Below are 16,913 nucleotides of genomic sequence, written 5' to 3' on the forward strand. Positions count from 1 at the left end.
ACCAAAATGATAAAGGGGATGAACTCCTCTCGTATGAGGAAAGGCTAAAAAGGTTAGGGATCTTCAGCTTGGAAAAGAGACAGATGGGGGAGATATAATCGAGGTCTACAAAATCCTGAGTGGTGTACAAGAAGTAGAAGTAAATCGACTATTTACTTGTTCCAAATGTACAATGACTAGAGGACACTCAAGGAAGTTACATGGAAATACTTTTAAAACAAATACGAGGAAACATTTTTTTCACTCAACGAATAGTTAAGCTTTGGAACTCTTTGCTGGAGGATGTAGTAACAGCAGTTAGTGTATCTGGATTTAAAAAAGGTTTGGACAAGTTCCTGGATGAAATGTCCATCGTCTGCTATTGAGATAGTCATGGGGAAGCAACTGCTTGCCTGGGACTGGTAGCATAGAGTATTGCCATGATTTGGGTTTCTACCAGGTACTTGTGACCTGGCTTGGCCACTGCTGGAAACAGGATACTGGGCTAGATGGACCACTGGTCTGACCCAGTATGGCTAGTCCTATGTTCTTATGTATTCTGTTTCCAATAGTGGCCAATTCAGGTCACAAACACTTGGGTTGGCCACTGTGACAATGATAGAGGAAATCAACAATGTTTTATTGCTGCAGATTCAGTAATTACATGTTTAAATGACAGCTACCATTGGATCCAGCAGTATTTTTAGAGCGCTGTTTGGAACAGCGCAGGGCTTCTGAACGTCAGTTACCTCCTTCAGCTGACTGAGGAGTCTCCCCACCACCCTGAGCCTATGAGCTGGATTAATTCCTTCCATATGCCAGTGGCTTAAGGACTGGGAACGTGATCTATGAAGACTGAGTCGCCCACAGGGTACCACTCTGACCCAGGTCTCTTTGATAAAGTTCTGAGGTTCATGGTTAACCCACTTGAAATAAAGATCTGTAAACACTTTTCTACTGGACTTACAAAAGCAACATAACCTTTAATCAGCTCAGCTGAATGGGAGAGAGGCAGATTTAGTCACAGGATGAGCTTCCACTTCACTGGTGAAAAAGGATAATGGAACAGAAAGAGGAGAAGGAAGAAGAATAACTGTGTGTTATAAGACCTGGGCTGATACAAGCACTGACGCTAAGACAAAAGCTAACTGGTACTGATATGGTATTAACTGGACTGGTGTGAGGAGGGAAGGGGCGGGGGAATAGTGAGGTACTCTGGCTCCCTGAAAGAGCAGCAGGAGGCAGCGTCTGAGCTCCAGAACTGCTGCAGTTACAGGTGCGAGTCCCTCCCCACGACACTTCCTCAGACTTTAAACCCCTTCTCAGACAGAAGATATTCGCCATTTGCTTCTCTTCCCTCCTGAGGATCTCTCTTCATGTACTAATTTACACTTAGCAGGAGTCAGAAGGAAATGCAATACTGCTAAGCAGACTGTAAAAGGGTCTAGAACAACTAAAGAGAAACGCTGCCTGATTCTCCCTTCTTTCGAGAAAAGAGAGGGTTCGGGTTCTTTAGTTTGGAGAGGAGACATGAGACTAAAGGTCATTAAATCAGGTAGCGGTGTAACAAGTTGACAGGGAACAGTTGCAGTCTCTTGCTAATAGGACTAGAACCAGGGAGCACCCCAGTAAACTAGCTTTCTTCCTGTTAAAAAGTTGGACACATGAAAAAAAGATCAAATGAAAGAATCCGCTTTTCTATAAGTGTGCATAATGGGTGTATATTATGCTTTTGAATTGTCAGTTCTTCTTGGAAGGAGCTTCTGCTGGGAGGCAGTGGTACATGACACTCGGGGGCCGATGCACAAAGCTTACTGTGCTAGGAACGTCTGATTTAGACTGGTTCTAGCAAGTTTAGTGTTCACGTTATTCGGCGAATAATGCACAAAGGGGATCTGACCGTTTGCGGTAGCAGCCAACGATAATCCTATGCAAATGTATCACAATGAGCTGATTAGTATTAAAATGAGCATTCCAAGCAATGCACAGCCGTTTCCGAACGATGCGCAGAAAGGAGCGTCTACCTTTAACTTGCAAACTTTTCCAGGAAATCTGGAGCTGGCAACTTCTTGGTGAAGCAGTCTGCTGTCCTATTTTAATTGTGTTTGCAAGTGTGTGTGTTAAATATGCCATGTGTGTGTGTCCCACACATAACAGCACTGTGAAAATGCGATCATGGGACAAAGAAAAAAGGCTGAAGCATGTTGTGGAGCCGTATCCAAAGCACTTGCAGCTGGAAAAAAAAAAGCTGCGCACGGCTTTCATACATGCACATATAAACAATAAAGTCCCCGGGGCATGGAAGTTCTCATGGAACCATTCAGCGCTTTTCCGATGGATGTGTATGATGCATGCCTAGGACACACAGCTATGACGTGGTTGTGGCTTTTTTTTTTCCTTAGGCATGCATATAGCATCGATGCTTAGTGAGTGACTGTTCTGCGCATGTGCTAGGTGCTTTCCCTTCCGAGCTGCTTGCTGAAATTGCGTGCAGCTCATTTGCATGCGATTTCCTTTGAGCATTGCTCGCTATTTCAAAATCAATAACTTCAACTGCAGATCTAAACGCCCGCGGGCAACATTTGAGCATCGGCCCCTCAGTAAGACCCTTTCAGAGGCTGAAAAGAGAAAATCATGGGTAAAAGGACTGTCTGAAAAGTGTCCACCTGTCCAATCCACATCTTTTCCCTCCTTCAAGATGGGGAAAATAACAGGCATAAACTTGAAAATGCAATGTAAATTATTCTCTACAAACGTCCACTTGGAAAAGTGATGCAAAGACTGTGCCTAGAATGTACCCAAGGACTTTGCAGAATGCAAACTTTCCTGTAGAAAGGCAGCCTTCACAGCTCAGTCCAGCCAGCTACTTTTATTTCCCCAACACCTCTGTCTTACCCAGTTAGTGCAAGAAAGGCTAAATAAATGAGGTATTACTACTACTTATCATTTCTATAGCGCTACTAGATGTACGCAGCGCTGTACACTTGAACATGAAGAGACAGTCCCTGCTCGACAGAGCTTACAATCTAATTAGGACAGACAAACAGGACAAACAAGAGATAAGAGAGATTTACCCAGTGAACGGAGTTCCCGGGGAGGAATGTAGGGAGAGATGAGAGTGGAGAGGCACTGAGGAGCTGCAGAGTGAATGCACTTATAGGTAAATAAGAGGAGTCTGAACTGTATGCGGAAACGGATAGGAAGCCAGTGAAGTGACTTGAGGAGAGGGCTAATATGAGCATAACGACCCTGGCGGAATATTAGTCGTGCAGCAGAATTTTGAACAGATTGAAGAGGAGAGAGATGGTTAAGTGGGAGACCTGTGAGAAGCAAGTTGCAATAGTCTAAGCGAGAGGTGATAAGAGCGTGGATGAGGGTTCTGGTAGTGTGCTCAGAAAGGAAAGGGCAAATTTTGCTGATATTATAGAGAAAGAAATGACAGGTTTTAGCAGTCTGTTGAATATGTGCAGAGAAGGAGAGGGAGGAGTCAAAGATGACCCCAAGGTTACGAGCTGACGAGACAGGAAGGATGAGAGTGTTATCCACAGAAATAGAGAATGGGGGAGGAGGAGGAGAGGTTGGTTTAGGGGGAAAGATAAGAAGCTCAGTCTTGGTCATGTTTAGTTTCAGATGGTGCTGAGACATCCAGGCAGCAATCCAGCTTATAATCGCCTATATTGCGACCCAGATCGGGAGATGGGCATCTTTCTCCCGTGGGCGCCCAAATTGGTATAATCGAAAGCCGATTTTGGGCGTTTCCAACTGCAATCCGTCGCGGAAACGGGTAAAGTTGACGGGGGCATGTTGGAGGCGTGGTGTAGGCGGAACTGGGGCGTGGTTATCGGCCAAGGAGAGATGAGCGTCTTTAGCTGATAATTGAAAAAAAAAAAAAAACCGGCCAAAGAGTCGGTTGGGCCGCTGGACGAAAATGGTGTTAAAGGGGCGATCAAGGAGGACAAAGCCGTAGCGGAGAAATTAAATGAATTCTTTGCTTCGGTCTTCACCGAGGAGGATTTGGGGGGGACACCGGTGCCGGAAAGAATATTTGAAGCGGGGGAGTCGGAGAAACTAAACAAATTCTCTGTAACCTTGGAGGATGTAATGGGTCAGTTCAGCAAGCTGAAGAGTAGTAAATCACCGGGACCTGATGGTATTCATCCCAGAGTATTAATAGAACTAAAAAATGAACTTGCGGAGCTACTGTTAGAAATATGCAATCTGTCCCTAAAATCGAGTGTAATACCGGAAGACTGGAGGGTAGCCAATGTTACTCCGATTTTTAAGAAAGGTTCCAGAGGAGATCCGGGAAATTATAGACCGGTGAGTCTGACGTCGGTGCCGGGCAAGATGGTGGAGGCTATTATTAAGAATAAAATTGCAGAGCATATACAAAAACATGGACTGATGAGACAAAGTCAGCACGGATTTAGTGAAGGGAAGTCTTGCCTCACCAATCTAATGCATTTTTTTGAGGGGGTAAGCAAACATGTGGACAATGGGGAGCCGGTTGATATTGTATATCTGGATTTTCAGAAGGCGTTTGACAAAGTGCCGCACGAAAGACTCCTGAAGAAATTGCAGAGTCATGGAATCGGAGGTAGGGTATTATTATGGATTAAGAACTGGTTGAAAGATAGGAAGCAGAGAGTAGGATTGCGTGGCCAGTATTCTCAGTGGAGGAGGGTAGTTAGTGGGGTCCCGCAGGGGTCTGTGCTGGGTCCGTTGCTTTTTAATGTATTTATAAATGACCTAGAGATGGGAATAACTAGTGAGGTAATTAAATTCGCCGATGACACAAAATTATTCAGGGTCGTCAAGTCGCAGGAGGAATGTGAACGATTACAGGAGGACCTTGCGAGACTGGGAGAATGGGCGTGCAAGTGGCAGATGAAGTTCAATGTTGACAAGTGCAAAGTGATGCATGTGGGTAAGAGGAACCCGAATTATAGCTACGTCTTGCAAGGTTCCGCGTTAGGAGTTACGGATCAAGAAAGGGATCTGGGTGTCGTCGTCGATGATACGCTGAAACCTTCTGCTCAGTGTGCTGCTGCGGCTAGGAAAGCGAATAGAATGTTGGGTGTTATTAGGAAGGGTATGGAGTCCAGGTGTGCGGATGTTATAATGCCGTTGTATCGCTCCATGGTGCGACCGCACCTGGAGTATTGTGTTCAGTACTGGTCTCCGTATCTCAAAAAAGATATAGTAGAATTGGAAAAGGTACAGCGAAGGGCGACGAAAATGATAGTGGGGATGGGACGACTTTCCTATGAAGAGAGGCTGAGAAGGCTAGGGCTTTTCAGCTTGGAGAAGAGACGGCTGAGGGGAGATATGATAGAAGTGTATAAAATAATGAGTGGAATGGATCGGGTGGATGTGAAGCGACTGTTCACGCTATCCAAAAATACTAGGACTAGAGGGCATGAGTTGAAGCTACAGTGTGGTAAATTTAAAACGAATCGGAGAAAATTTTTCTTCACCCAACGTGTAATTAGACTCTGGAATTCATTGCCGGAGAATGTGGTACGGGCGGTTAGCTTGACGGAGTTTAAAAAGGGGTTAGATAGATTCCTAAAGGACAAGTCCATAGACCGCTATTAAATGGACTGGAAAAATTCCTCATTTTTAGGTATAACTTGTCTGGAATGTTTTTACGTTTGGGGAGCGTGCCAGGTGCCCTTGACCTGGATTGGCCACTGTCGGTGACAGGATGCTGGGCTAGATGGACCTTTGGTCTTTCCCAGTATGGCACTACTTATGTACTTATGTACTTATGTACTGCGATTTTGGGTCTCTTTTTTGGACCCTTTTTTTTTCACGAACAGGTCCCAAAAAAGTGCCCCAACTGACCAGATGACCACTGGAGAGAATCGGGGATGACCTCCCCGGACTCCCCCAGTGGTCACTAACCCCCTCCCACCAAAAAAAAAACCACTTTAAAAACTTTTTTTCCAGCCTCTATGCCAGCCTCAAATGCCGTACCCACCTCCATGACAGCAGAATGTGTTCTATCCTGTGACAGCCTTTCCCTGGTTCTGATGTGGCTCTCGGGTGAGTGTGACACCTTTTCTGTTAAGGGCACTGCAGAGTCACATCAGCAATGCATTGTGGTGGGTGTAGGGTATTGGGCTCCGTGATTTCACTAGCTTGTGGCAAATGCTCACGATGTTGGTAGTTGGTAGGCTCTACTTCCATGGTGCTTTTCCCCCTGCTTACTGGGTCAGAGTGTGCCCTGTTTTGTTTCCGGTAGTCCATGAGGTAGTGGCCATTTTTGTAAGCCAGTTTTAGATCCCTTTCACGTGTTAGCCACGCTACAGAACTTAGTTCTTACCTTGAATGTGGCTGAAAGAGGGCATTGTACAGCATTCTGCCAGCTCTGACCTACTGCTCATCTCAGTACCCTACCAGGGAGACTCGATGCCAGTGGGGCACAACCTCTGATCTGCAGTTAACTGTGAGTAAGCGTGCTTATTCCAATAAAGGACGTTTTCAGAGAGATTAGTCTTCAGGTGTCAACTGGTGTGCCAATGTTATATAGCAGCAACAAGTCCTAGAGGCCTGCGTGTATGCAGGTCCCTGGAGCACTTTTAGTGGGTACCGCAGTGCACTTCAGCCTGGCGGATCCAGGCCCATCCCCCCCCTACCTGTAACACTTGTGCTGGTAAATGGGAGGTCTGCAAAACCCACTGTACCCACATGTAGGTGCCCCCTTCACCCCTAAAAGCTATGGTAGTGTTGTACATTTGTGGGTAGTGGGTTTTGGGGGAGGGGGGTTGGGGACTCAGCACCCGTGGTAAGGGAGCTATGCATGTGGGAGCGTTGTCTGAAGTCCACCACACTGACCTCTAGGGTGCCCAGCTGGTGTCCTGGCATGTCAGGGGGATGAGTGTACTACGAATTGTGGCCCCTCCCACAACCAAATGGCTTGGATTAGGACGTTTTTGAGCTGGGCATTTTTAGTTTCCATTATCACTAAAAAAAAAAAAAACAAACGCCCAGCTGAAAAACGTCCATTTTTTCGAAAATACGGTCTGTCCCGCCTCTTCACGTATCTGTTTTTGGACATAGACGCCCATGGAGATAGGCGTTCGCATTCGATTATGCCCCTCCACGTCAGACAGGCAGGCTGATACTTTGGCCTGGGTTTCGGCTGAGATTTCTGGTGTGGAGAGGTAGATCTGGAGTCATCAGCGTAAAGATGATACTGAAAACCATGGGATGAGATCAGAGTACCAAGGGAAGAAGTATAGATGGAGAAAAGAAGAGGTCCCAGGACAGATCCCTGAGGTACACCAACTGACAGTGGGACAGAAGTAGAAGAGGATCCACTAGAGTATACACTAAAAGGTACGCTGGGAGAGATAAGAAGAAAACCAGGAAAGAACAGAACCCTGAAATCCAAGTGAGGACAGCGTATCAAGGAGCAGGCTGTGATCAACAGTGTCAAAGCAGCAGATAGATCGAGAAGGATGAGGATAGAATAGAGACCTTTGGATCTGGCTAGGAACAGATCATTGGAGACTTTAGCAAGCGTTGTTTCAGTTGAATGAAGGGGGCGAAAGCCAGATTGAAGTGGATCAAGAATAGCTTGAGATGAAAGAAAGTCAAGGCAACGGCGGTGAACAGCACGTTCAAGTATCTTGGATAGGAAAGGGAGGAGGGAGATGGGGCGATAGTTGGAAGGACAGGTAGGGTCCAATGAAGGTTTTTTAAGGAGTGGTGTGACTACGGCATGTTTGAAGGCATCAGGAACAGTCGCAGTGGACAGTGAAAGATTGAGGATATGACAGAAACGGGATGACAGTAGGAGAGATAGTGTTAAGTAGATGGGTGGGAATAGGATCAGAGGAACAGGTAGTTAGTTTTGAGGAGGAAAGAAGATGTGTAGTTTCCTCTTCAGTGATTTCAGAAAAGGAAGAAAAGGAGGCAGGGGTTGGAGGGTTGAGAGAATGGACTAAGGGAAGGAGCGGTGGAGGTGACCTGGTTGAGAATTCAAGTTTAATCTTGTGAACCTTATCATGAAAAAACTCAGCCAGAGTCTGGGGGAAGTGAAGGGGGTTTGGAGGTGAAGGCACTTTGAGGAGAGAGGTATTATTTGAAAGCAATGTGACGTTAATGAAGTGGAGGGTCTAAGCAGAGCTGCTAATGTTAGAGGAAAAAAAACAGCACGGGACTACAAGAATGCGAGACCAACAATCCTACCTGTGAAATGACAACACTGCAAATATTGCATCAGGCCCTAAAATGCCAATTCACTTCCTATTGCTATAGATCTTACACAGAAACTACACACAGTACTAACAATACCTTGCCTCACGACACAGAAAGACCCTCACCCAATGTAGAATTAAGGAGCACACAGGAGCATCAAAAATTGCAGGTAAAGCTTCAAGAAGCCAGAATCGCATGCAAGGCAACACTGGAGAAAGAGACAGAAATGCATCGGCTGCTATATTGCACAGGAGATCAGAGACACATATTACCCAAAGCCCAAAGGTTTTTCACAAAGAAGGAGCAAGAACAAAATACGCTTAATCCCAGGAGAAACAGAATCTACAAACCAGCAAAACATGGCAATATCCTCCAAGCAGATCGGAAACGTAATCTGAGCAGGGACAATACGGACCAGCGCAGAACCTGGAAATGGTCCTGGTTATTGTATCTTTGTATTCTTTTTAATCACTGTAAAGCCGAAGCTAGGACATCAACGTTGGGATGTTCCCAATTCCCTGAATCTTTTACAAAAGGCTCTGCTGAACACAGACATTATTAAATACGTATTTATGTGCCGGTACATCCAGCAGCGGCAGCCATTTCACAAAAAAACACGTTCAAAGATGAGCGGCATCACGAGACACTTTATACGTGTAACTTTCAGTCACCTCACTTGTACATGTAAAGTGGCTGCAAACACACACTTACAAGAGGAACCAGTGAAGGAGCAGAGTGAAATAATTTGCTTTACTGAATCAGCACAATTACTCTTTAATTACAGGTGGTTTGGAGCCAACACTATCTCTCAGACTTTAAACCCCATCTCAGAAGACAACTGGCATGTTTCTTTTCTCTCAGGAGAATGTTTCTCTTCAGGCACTAATTTACACTTAGCAGGAGTTAGAAGGAAACAAGATACTGCTGAGCAGGCTGTAAAAGGGTCTAGAGAGGCAAGTTTAGGAAAGAAAGAGAAGTTTTAGAACAGGTATAAAGGGAGAAGGGGAAACATAGGCGCCCGGTATCAGAGGCTTGGGGAGGCTAAGCCTCCCTAGCCGCAGGATCGGATCCTGATGACGACGCCCACACGACCCAGTTCCGCCCGCCCGGGGCTCGCCACTCGTCCCAACTGCCCACCCTCTTCTCTCCCCCAAGATCCCTTTCCTTTTTTTTCTTTTAAATTTACCTCCAGTCCGGCAGCGCAGCAACATCGTCAGTGAAAGCGCTCCCAGTAAAAGCGCTTCCCTTCATTCAGTGTCCCGCCTTCTTCGTTCCCTTCGTTCAGTGTCCCGTCATGACGTCAGAAGAAGGCGGGTCACTGAGCGAAGAGAAGCGCTTTCACTGGGAGTGCTTTCACTGACGCTGCGCTGCCAGACTTCGGAGGTAAATTTAAAAGAAAAAAAAAGGAAAGGGATCTTGTGGGGGAGAAGAGGGTGGGCAGTTGGGACAGGGGAGAGACGGGAGATGGATGGGATGGCAGGGCGAGGGGAGCGAGGGGAATTGCTGGATATGGGTGAATGGAGGGGTGCAGGGGAGAGAGGAACATGGATGGGAGGGCAGGGCAGGGCTCAGGGAGAGAGGGGAATTGCTGGATATGGATGAATGGAGGGGGCAGGGGAGAGAGGGACATGGATGGGAGGGCAGGGCTCAGGGAGAGAGGGGAATTGCTGGATATGGGTGAATGGAGGGGGGCAGGGGAGAGAGGAACATGGATGGGAGGGCAGGGCCCAGGGAGAGAGGAGGAATTGCTGGACATAGAGGGGAGGGAAGAGAGAGGAAGGAGATGAGATGAGGGAAAAGGAAAAGAGGAGAAAAACTGCACATGGATGGAGAAAATAGGCAGAAGCTGGATCCACTGGACAGTCAAGTCTGCGGAGGACCCAGCTTTTACTTACAGATGTAGGACAAGAATGAAGAAGAAAGGCGGAAAATAAAGAAATAAATGGAAAGGAAGCCCTGGAAATGGAGTTAAGAGGACAGATAGCAGCAGAATCGGATACTGGGTCAGCACGATCAGAAAAACAAAGTCATCAGACAACAAAGGTAGAAAAGATCATTTTATTTTCATTATAGTGTTTGGAATATGTCCACTTTGAGAATCAGGTGCTCAACATTAAAAGTTTATATTTATTTACTTATTTATGGCCCTGTATCCCACATTAAACATGAATTCGGGTGTTTTGTGGCTGTACATGAGAATTGTGATATTATGATCCCTTGTTTCATATTGTTGATGGTCTGCATTTTTCGTATGAGTGGTATATTGGTGTATTAGGTTCTGCCCAGTGTAATATTTATGGTACAGTAAGGTTCCGAGTGTGTTTTTGCACAAAGTTGTGCATAGTGTTTTGCAGTTGAGCGATTGCGGTTAGTATATGCTTTGAGCAACCACTTTATTCTTTGACATATGATACATATCTAATAACTAAATTTAATAAAAAGTATTGTGTCTTTTATTTTTATTTTTTTTCTGTGTGTTATCAGACAATTATGGATTTAAACTCCACCCCTGGCCCCACCTCTAACCCCGCCCCCTTTAGCCTCCCCAAACAGTTGGGCCACTGACCGCCTATGATGGGAAAGTTTTTAAAGTGTATATGTATTCCTATAGTAAAGTGGGAACACTCATTTTCTTGGACTGCTAAAACCACACCTAGAACCCATCCCCTTTAAAATGCAGGGATCCTATACCTCGAACCCATCCCATTTAAAATGCAGGGATCCCGCACCTAGAACCCCTTTTAAAATGCAGGGATCCCACACCTAGAACCCATCCCCTTTAACACGCAGGTATCCCACACCTAGAACCCCCCCCCTTTAACATGCAGTGATCCCACACCCAGAACCTGTCTTCTTTAAAAGTATAGATCCCAGGGTATCTACACAAGGACATAGCTTTAAAAAGTCACCATTCACAAGGGTTCACTACTTACATGTGAAATTGCTGCTATTTACACATGTAGGCAGTGCACAACTGTTCTGCAAAGCCTCCCCCAATTTGTGTGTTACTTTGGCAACATTTATACTCGGCCATAAGGATGCCTGATTTTGGAGGAGAGCCAGGTGTCTGCCAGGCTGCTGTGTATCCACAGCTTGATATCTGGGAGGAACTGCAAGTTCTCATACCTCGCTGACAGGGTCAGGCAGCGGTCCAGGCACTCCACCTTCAACAGGTTCTGCGCCTTCTCACCAATCGGTCGACTAACCTAGAAAGCAAGGGAGGCAAAGTGATTCTCACTGGAGACAGAGCAGGGGATGGAGGGACATATGAAGGCTTGAATGGTGATCACTGACTTCACTTTTTCTCACACCATTTTCTTTCCAAAATCTATAAGCTCATGAAATCAATGTTCAGCCACACAATGAATGTATCATTTCAAACATCCAGCTCAATGTTTTCAAATCACATCTGTTTAGGTAATGCCATGGAACATCCACCTATGAAAGCATGTAACTTACACGTTTGAAGTTATACCTGCTGCCTGTTCTGGCCACCTAGATTAATAACTAATAAGTTTAGTGGCTGAGTTTAAGCACTTAAGTGCACCCCATCCCCAAATTCAACTCCCTTTTGCATGTATAACTCTGGCTCTATTACTACTACTTATTATTACATTTCGATTTACCTCATGTCCCTTTCATTTGTAGCTTGGCCACATTACATTCATGGGGGGGGGGGGGGGGGGGATTTGACATATCACCTTTCTGTGGTTACAGTCAAAGTGGTTTACATATTAGGTATTTTCTTGCTCTGGGGGGCTATCTTTAAATTTTTACCTCAAGCAATGGACAGTTAAGTGACTTGCCCAAAATCACAAGGAGCAGCAGTGAGATTTGAACTGGACTTCCTTGATGTCAGCCCCCTGCTTTATTACACCACAGAGTTATTTTTTAAAGAAAAGACTTATGCAGCTAACGTGCCTCTGAATATTGACTTCATTAGCTTTACAACACCTTCCAATAGCCGAGACACAGCCACATGACACTGTAAAGAGCCACCTTCCAGGGGCTAAATTCTCACCCGCATGCCAGCCACAGACAAGGTACTCTTTAGTCGGTACTTGCCATCCTTCTGTGGGTACGTGTACAGCAAGACATCATTCATCTGAAAGAGGCAGAATGAGAGAGAGATACATATTCTGATACGGTATCGCAGTTTCAAGATGCACAATTCTTCAAATGCAGTGCAGTCCTGTGCGGGTTCTGAGAGTCTACTAGGGGCGTAGCCAGACCTCACGGTGGGAGGGGGCCAGTGCCTGAGGTTGGGGGCACATTTTGAGTGCCACCCTGCCACCCCCCCCCCACCTCACCTCCTCACAAAATACCTTTGCTGGCGGGGGGTCCCCAACCCCTGCCAGCCAAAGCCTTCTTCAGCGCGGTCTCCAGCGCAGCCATGTTTGCTGCCTGCCCCCTGCTCTTCTTCTTGCTCCTCCTGTGCACACTGATGCTGAACGTCAGCGTGCACAGGAGGAGCAAGAAGAAGAGCAGGGGGCAGGCAGCAAACGCGGCTGCACCAGAGACCGCTGAGCGTCAGCGTGCACAAGAGGAGCAAGAAGAAAGAAGAGCAGGGGGCAGGCAGCAAGCACGGCTGTGCCGGAGACCACACTGAAGAAGGCTTCAGCTGGCGGGGGTTGGGGACCTCATGCTCCTCCCATGGCCACACCCCTTTGCAGTTCCACGCAAAGACACTTCGGCGCTTTCCTCTAACTGGGTGGGTAAGCGTAGCTTCACGCCGATCCGCCATTTTGGTGCCTTGCATTAGAACGCATTTCCGCATTGAAAGCTGGGCATCTAATTTTAAGCAACATTTATAGAATTTCTCAGGACATACAAAAGCCTTACAATTCTTGTATCCCTCCACTAGCGGGCACACTCCTTTTATGCAAAGGAGGGATCACCCAGGAGATTTCCAGGTGGCTTAATTTGACCAAACCATCTATGTACAGCCCTAAGTACCTGTTTATGGTGACTGAGAGGCAGCTGTACCTGTACATGTTTTACTAAGTGTATGAACAGACCTGAAGAGTAATGTCAATCCAGCAATGTTTACTGTCTATACTTTTTAATCATCTCACTGGCTCCCTAGTCTGGAGAGAGCCACACTTATTTCCATTGTGATCTATTACGGCTCATCAAATCTGTGTGACATTCACTGCTGATGAACTGCAGATAGCTGGAAGATGTTGTCATCTGCCTTGACAATTCCTCATGTGCTGAATGATTCATGGAACTTCCACCCAGTGGAGGCTTTCTTCCCTTCCTCTCCAGCTGTGCAGAGGTTAAAGGCAAGGAACAAGTCTGGGTCCACTAAGTAGCTCCCAAGAGACCACTGCACCTGCTGTGTCCATCTCCCCCTGCCAGACATAGGGCCCTGTCTCCAACACCCAGACATAACAGTGACAAAGGCTTTATCAGGGGGCTTCCTCTGTTTACTTACCGTTTCTTACTCTGCTGCTGGTGTTAATCAAATCAGCTCAGTCACAGGTCGACTGTGCTGTCTTACTGTGCTGAACACATTACAATTTCTAGCCTTGCTGGGTTCAGAAATCTGCCCTGACAATGTTCATCTCAGTTCAGAGACAGAAGGGGCAGGGATTACAAGTACCAAATCAGCACAAGAGGGAAAAGCTGCTCAAAGTTGGAAAAGGGCGAGGGTGGGACCTCATTCAGTGGATGATATATCAAAGTAACTATACTCAGAAAAGAATGTGAGCAGGGGAACAAGAGGAAGGCCCCCTCCTCAAGTACAAAGAGAACAAGAGAGAAGTTCTTACCCTTTGGGGAGGAATAAGAGACCCTCGAGTGGGAGAGAAGGGGGAATAAAGAATCCCCTCACCTTTAAACCCCGCCCCACTTCCATGCACTCTATTTCTGTAAATCTGAGGCACATTACCAGGAAATGAGGCCTGATGTCCTTCCCTTGGTTTAACACTTCAGTCTGGAGAAGGAAAATGAATTCTTCTTCCATTTAAACCTCAAATACGCATGAATGTATATTAAGTGAGTTCCCTTCCCAGGCACGCTTCAGCCTGCACAGCCTTAATGGCAAAGAGAGAGTCCCTTAAGGCTTACCAGGAACAAGTGACGGGGATGTCTGCTTTTCTCAGACACTTTCATCAGCGTCCCTTCTTTAACAAATTCCTGGGGAAAGAAACAGATGTCTCAGTATCTTCATCAAAATGTGGAGCTGCTGCTTATTCATACGTATCAGTGTTTTATCAGTCACGTCAGCAGCTCAGAAGATGCCAGCATTCATCGTTTACTTCACAAGACACATACTGTATCTCCCGGAATAATCAGGCCTCAACCATCCCCAGAGACAATTTTATTCAGCATTCAAATTGCTTCTTTTCAAATCACTCCTTTATGCTTCTCTTTTTGCCCCATCTCACAGCCTTGTCCTATGTAGTTATAAATTCTATTTTCTTAATGTTGGAATGTATTGTATTTTTACATGCATTGCCTGTCACCTATTATTTCTCTGTGATTACTCTGTGACCTCTGATGTGAATTACTTAGAGAGGTCACACAGCTATGCAACTTCCTGTGGGGGTCAGACACAGCAGATGCAGCACATGGAGCACATGGAGCTCATGATCTCTCCTAACCTGAGAGGATCTATGGTGGTGTGAGCATCCATTACCATCTAAGCACATGGAAGGAGCTGATAATACAAATGTATAGTAATATGTATATATAAGCCTGTCTGATTATAATCTAACTACAAACTGTGAGTAAACAGATGTTTTGTTACTTCAACTTTAAAGTGACTCAGCAGTGAATTATTCTGGGGTGAATGAGAGAGAGATGAAGAAAGAAATTAACATTTCTAAAGCTGAAGCTGTGTGTACTAAAATCTGCTAATTATTTACTACAAATAATCCAACAAAAGGGTTATGGGCCCAGGGCCAGGAATTGAAAAAGAAGAGAAATATTACCAGGCAGAAAAAAAGGCCACATTTTTTCTCTTAAGTTTTAAAGGAAAGATTCAGTCTGTCTCTCTCTCCCCCCACACAGCAGACAGAAGGCTAAGAAAATGGCTGAGGGAAGAAATTCACTATTTTTCTATTCTCTCAAGGTGCCTAAATTAACTGAGTTTAATTATCGGCAGTGGGAACTAAGATTCATATGTCTCCTTCGAGCAAAAGGATTAAATATATGCTTAGACCAAGACAGAACAGCTGAAAATATGGCTGAATGGGACAATGCAAACTATTATGTGAAGTGCATGTTTTTGGAAGCTCTCTCAGAAAAACAAGCCATATTAGTGGAGGGAAAAGATACACCAAAGGACATTTTATATAAACTGAGAACTATGTATGCAACTACATATGCAAAGCAGCAACCAATTTGGCTGGCAGAGTTGAATGAAACCAAATTAAGGGATAAAAGTAAATGTAATGATCACATTATGCATCTTATGTCTTCATTTCAAAAGCTAGAACTTTCTGGAATTCCCATGTGTGATGCATTGAAAAGAGCATTTCTTTTTACCTCACTATCAAAGAAGTTTGATGTTTTTAGGTCTGTAAATGAGGCCATTGAAGGGCAATCTTTTGAACAGGCAACATCAAAACTAAGGCAGGAATGCATAATAAATGATTCTGAGGAGATGTGTTCTCAAAGTCAGTCAGAGAGAAATGAAACAAATTTCTTGGCAAAGAACAGAGGAAGGCGGAGCTATGGGAAAACTCCACCCAAGGGCAAGCTGATTTGCTACTCATGTGGAAAGGAGGGACATGTATCTAAATGGTGTAAGGAAACACAAAACACTCCCTCTAGCTCACCTAAGCCAATGGAACTAAAGAATTTTCAAACCAGGAAATGTATGAAGGACAAAGATAAACACAAGGGTTTTCTAATGGCAGAAAAATCTTTGACTATGGTAAATAATAATTCAAATGAAAGTACTTGGATTTTGGATTCGGGGAGCACATGCCATTTAACCAATTGTAAGAATTTCTTTCAGGAAATGTGTCCAGAGGAAGGTATTCTTAAAACTGCAAACGCAGGGACTGCTAAGATCCAAGCAAAAGGTATTGGATTCTTAAAATGCAAAGTGTCTAATGAAGTTAAAGAAATTCCTGTAAGTGATGTCTTGTATATTCCCCAAGCAGTTTGCAATATGCTTAGTGTATCTACATTAGATAAGAAGGGATTTGTGATTCATTTTGAAAACAGTAAGTGCACAATCTCTAAAAATGATGAAGTGTATGCTGAAGCTTTTATGCATAATGATGTTTATAAGCTGAACATTTCAGGTGAAGCCTCACATATGGCGCAAGTAAGGAAGAATGATGGTAAATGTAGTCCGGAAATCTGGCACCGCCGCCTGGGACATCGTGATTCTAAGGTGATCCAGGATCTTTACAGTAAGCAACTAGCCACTGGCATTCAGATAAGTGCAGATGCTGGTAAAATGGAGAAATGCATAGACTGTGTTACTCAAAAAGGTGTGAGACCCTCATTTCCTGCATACACAGGAAATAGGAGTAATAAAGTGCTGGACTTAATACACAGTGACTTATGTGGACCGTTTAATATCCCATCATTGGGAAATAACAGATTTGTGCTAATATTCTTGGATGATTTCTCTAGATACTGTGTGGCCTATTTGCTGAAAGAGAAAAGTCAAGTCACAGACATGCTGAAGAAATACGTAGCCATGGTGAGCAATAAATTTGAAAGAAAACCAAAGGTTCTTCAGACCGACAATGGTGGTGAGT

General features: G+C 45.0%; 1 protein-coding gene across 1 annotated transcript in view; it reads right to left on the reverse strand.

Annotated features, from left to right (window-relative positions):
- Positions 1–16,913, reverse strand: part of FGD5 (FYVE, RhoGEF and PH domain containing 5) — a 139,858-nt gene that overhangs the window by 23,550 nt on the left and 99,395 nt on the right. The window contains 3 exon segments of the mRNA XM_030206261.1: positions 11,314–11,393; positions 12,209–12,292; positions 14,260–14,328. Coding sequence (XP_030062121.1) covers positions 11,314–11,393; positions 12,209–12,292; positions 14,260–14,328 — 233 coding nt within the window.

Source organism: Microcaecilia unicolor, chromosome 6, assembly GCF_901765095.1.
Source record: "Microcaecilia unicolor chromosome 6, aMicUni1.1, whole genome shotgun sequence".
In the NCBI taxonomy this organism is placed as follows: Eukaryota; Metazoa; Chordata; class Amphibia; order Gymnophiona; family Siphonopidae; genus Microcaecilia; species Microcaecilia unicolor.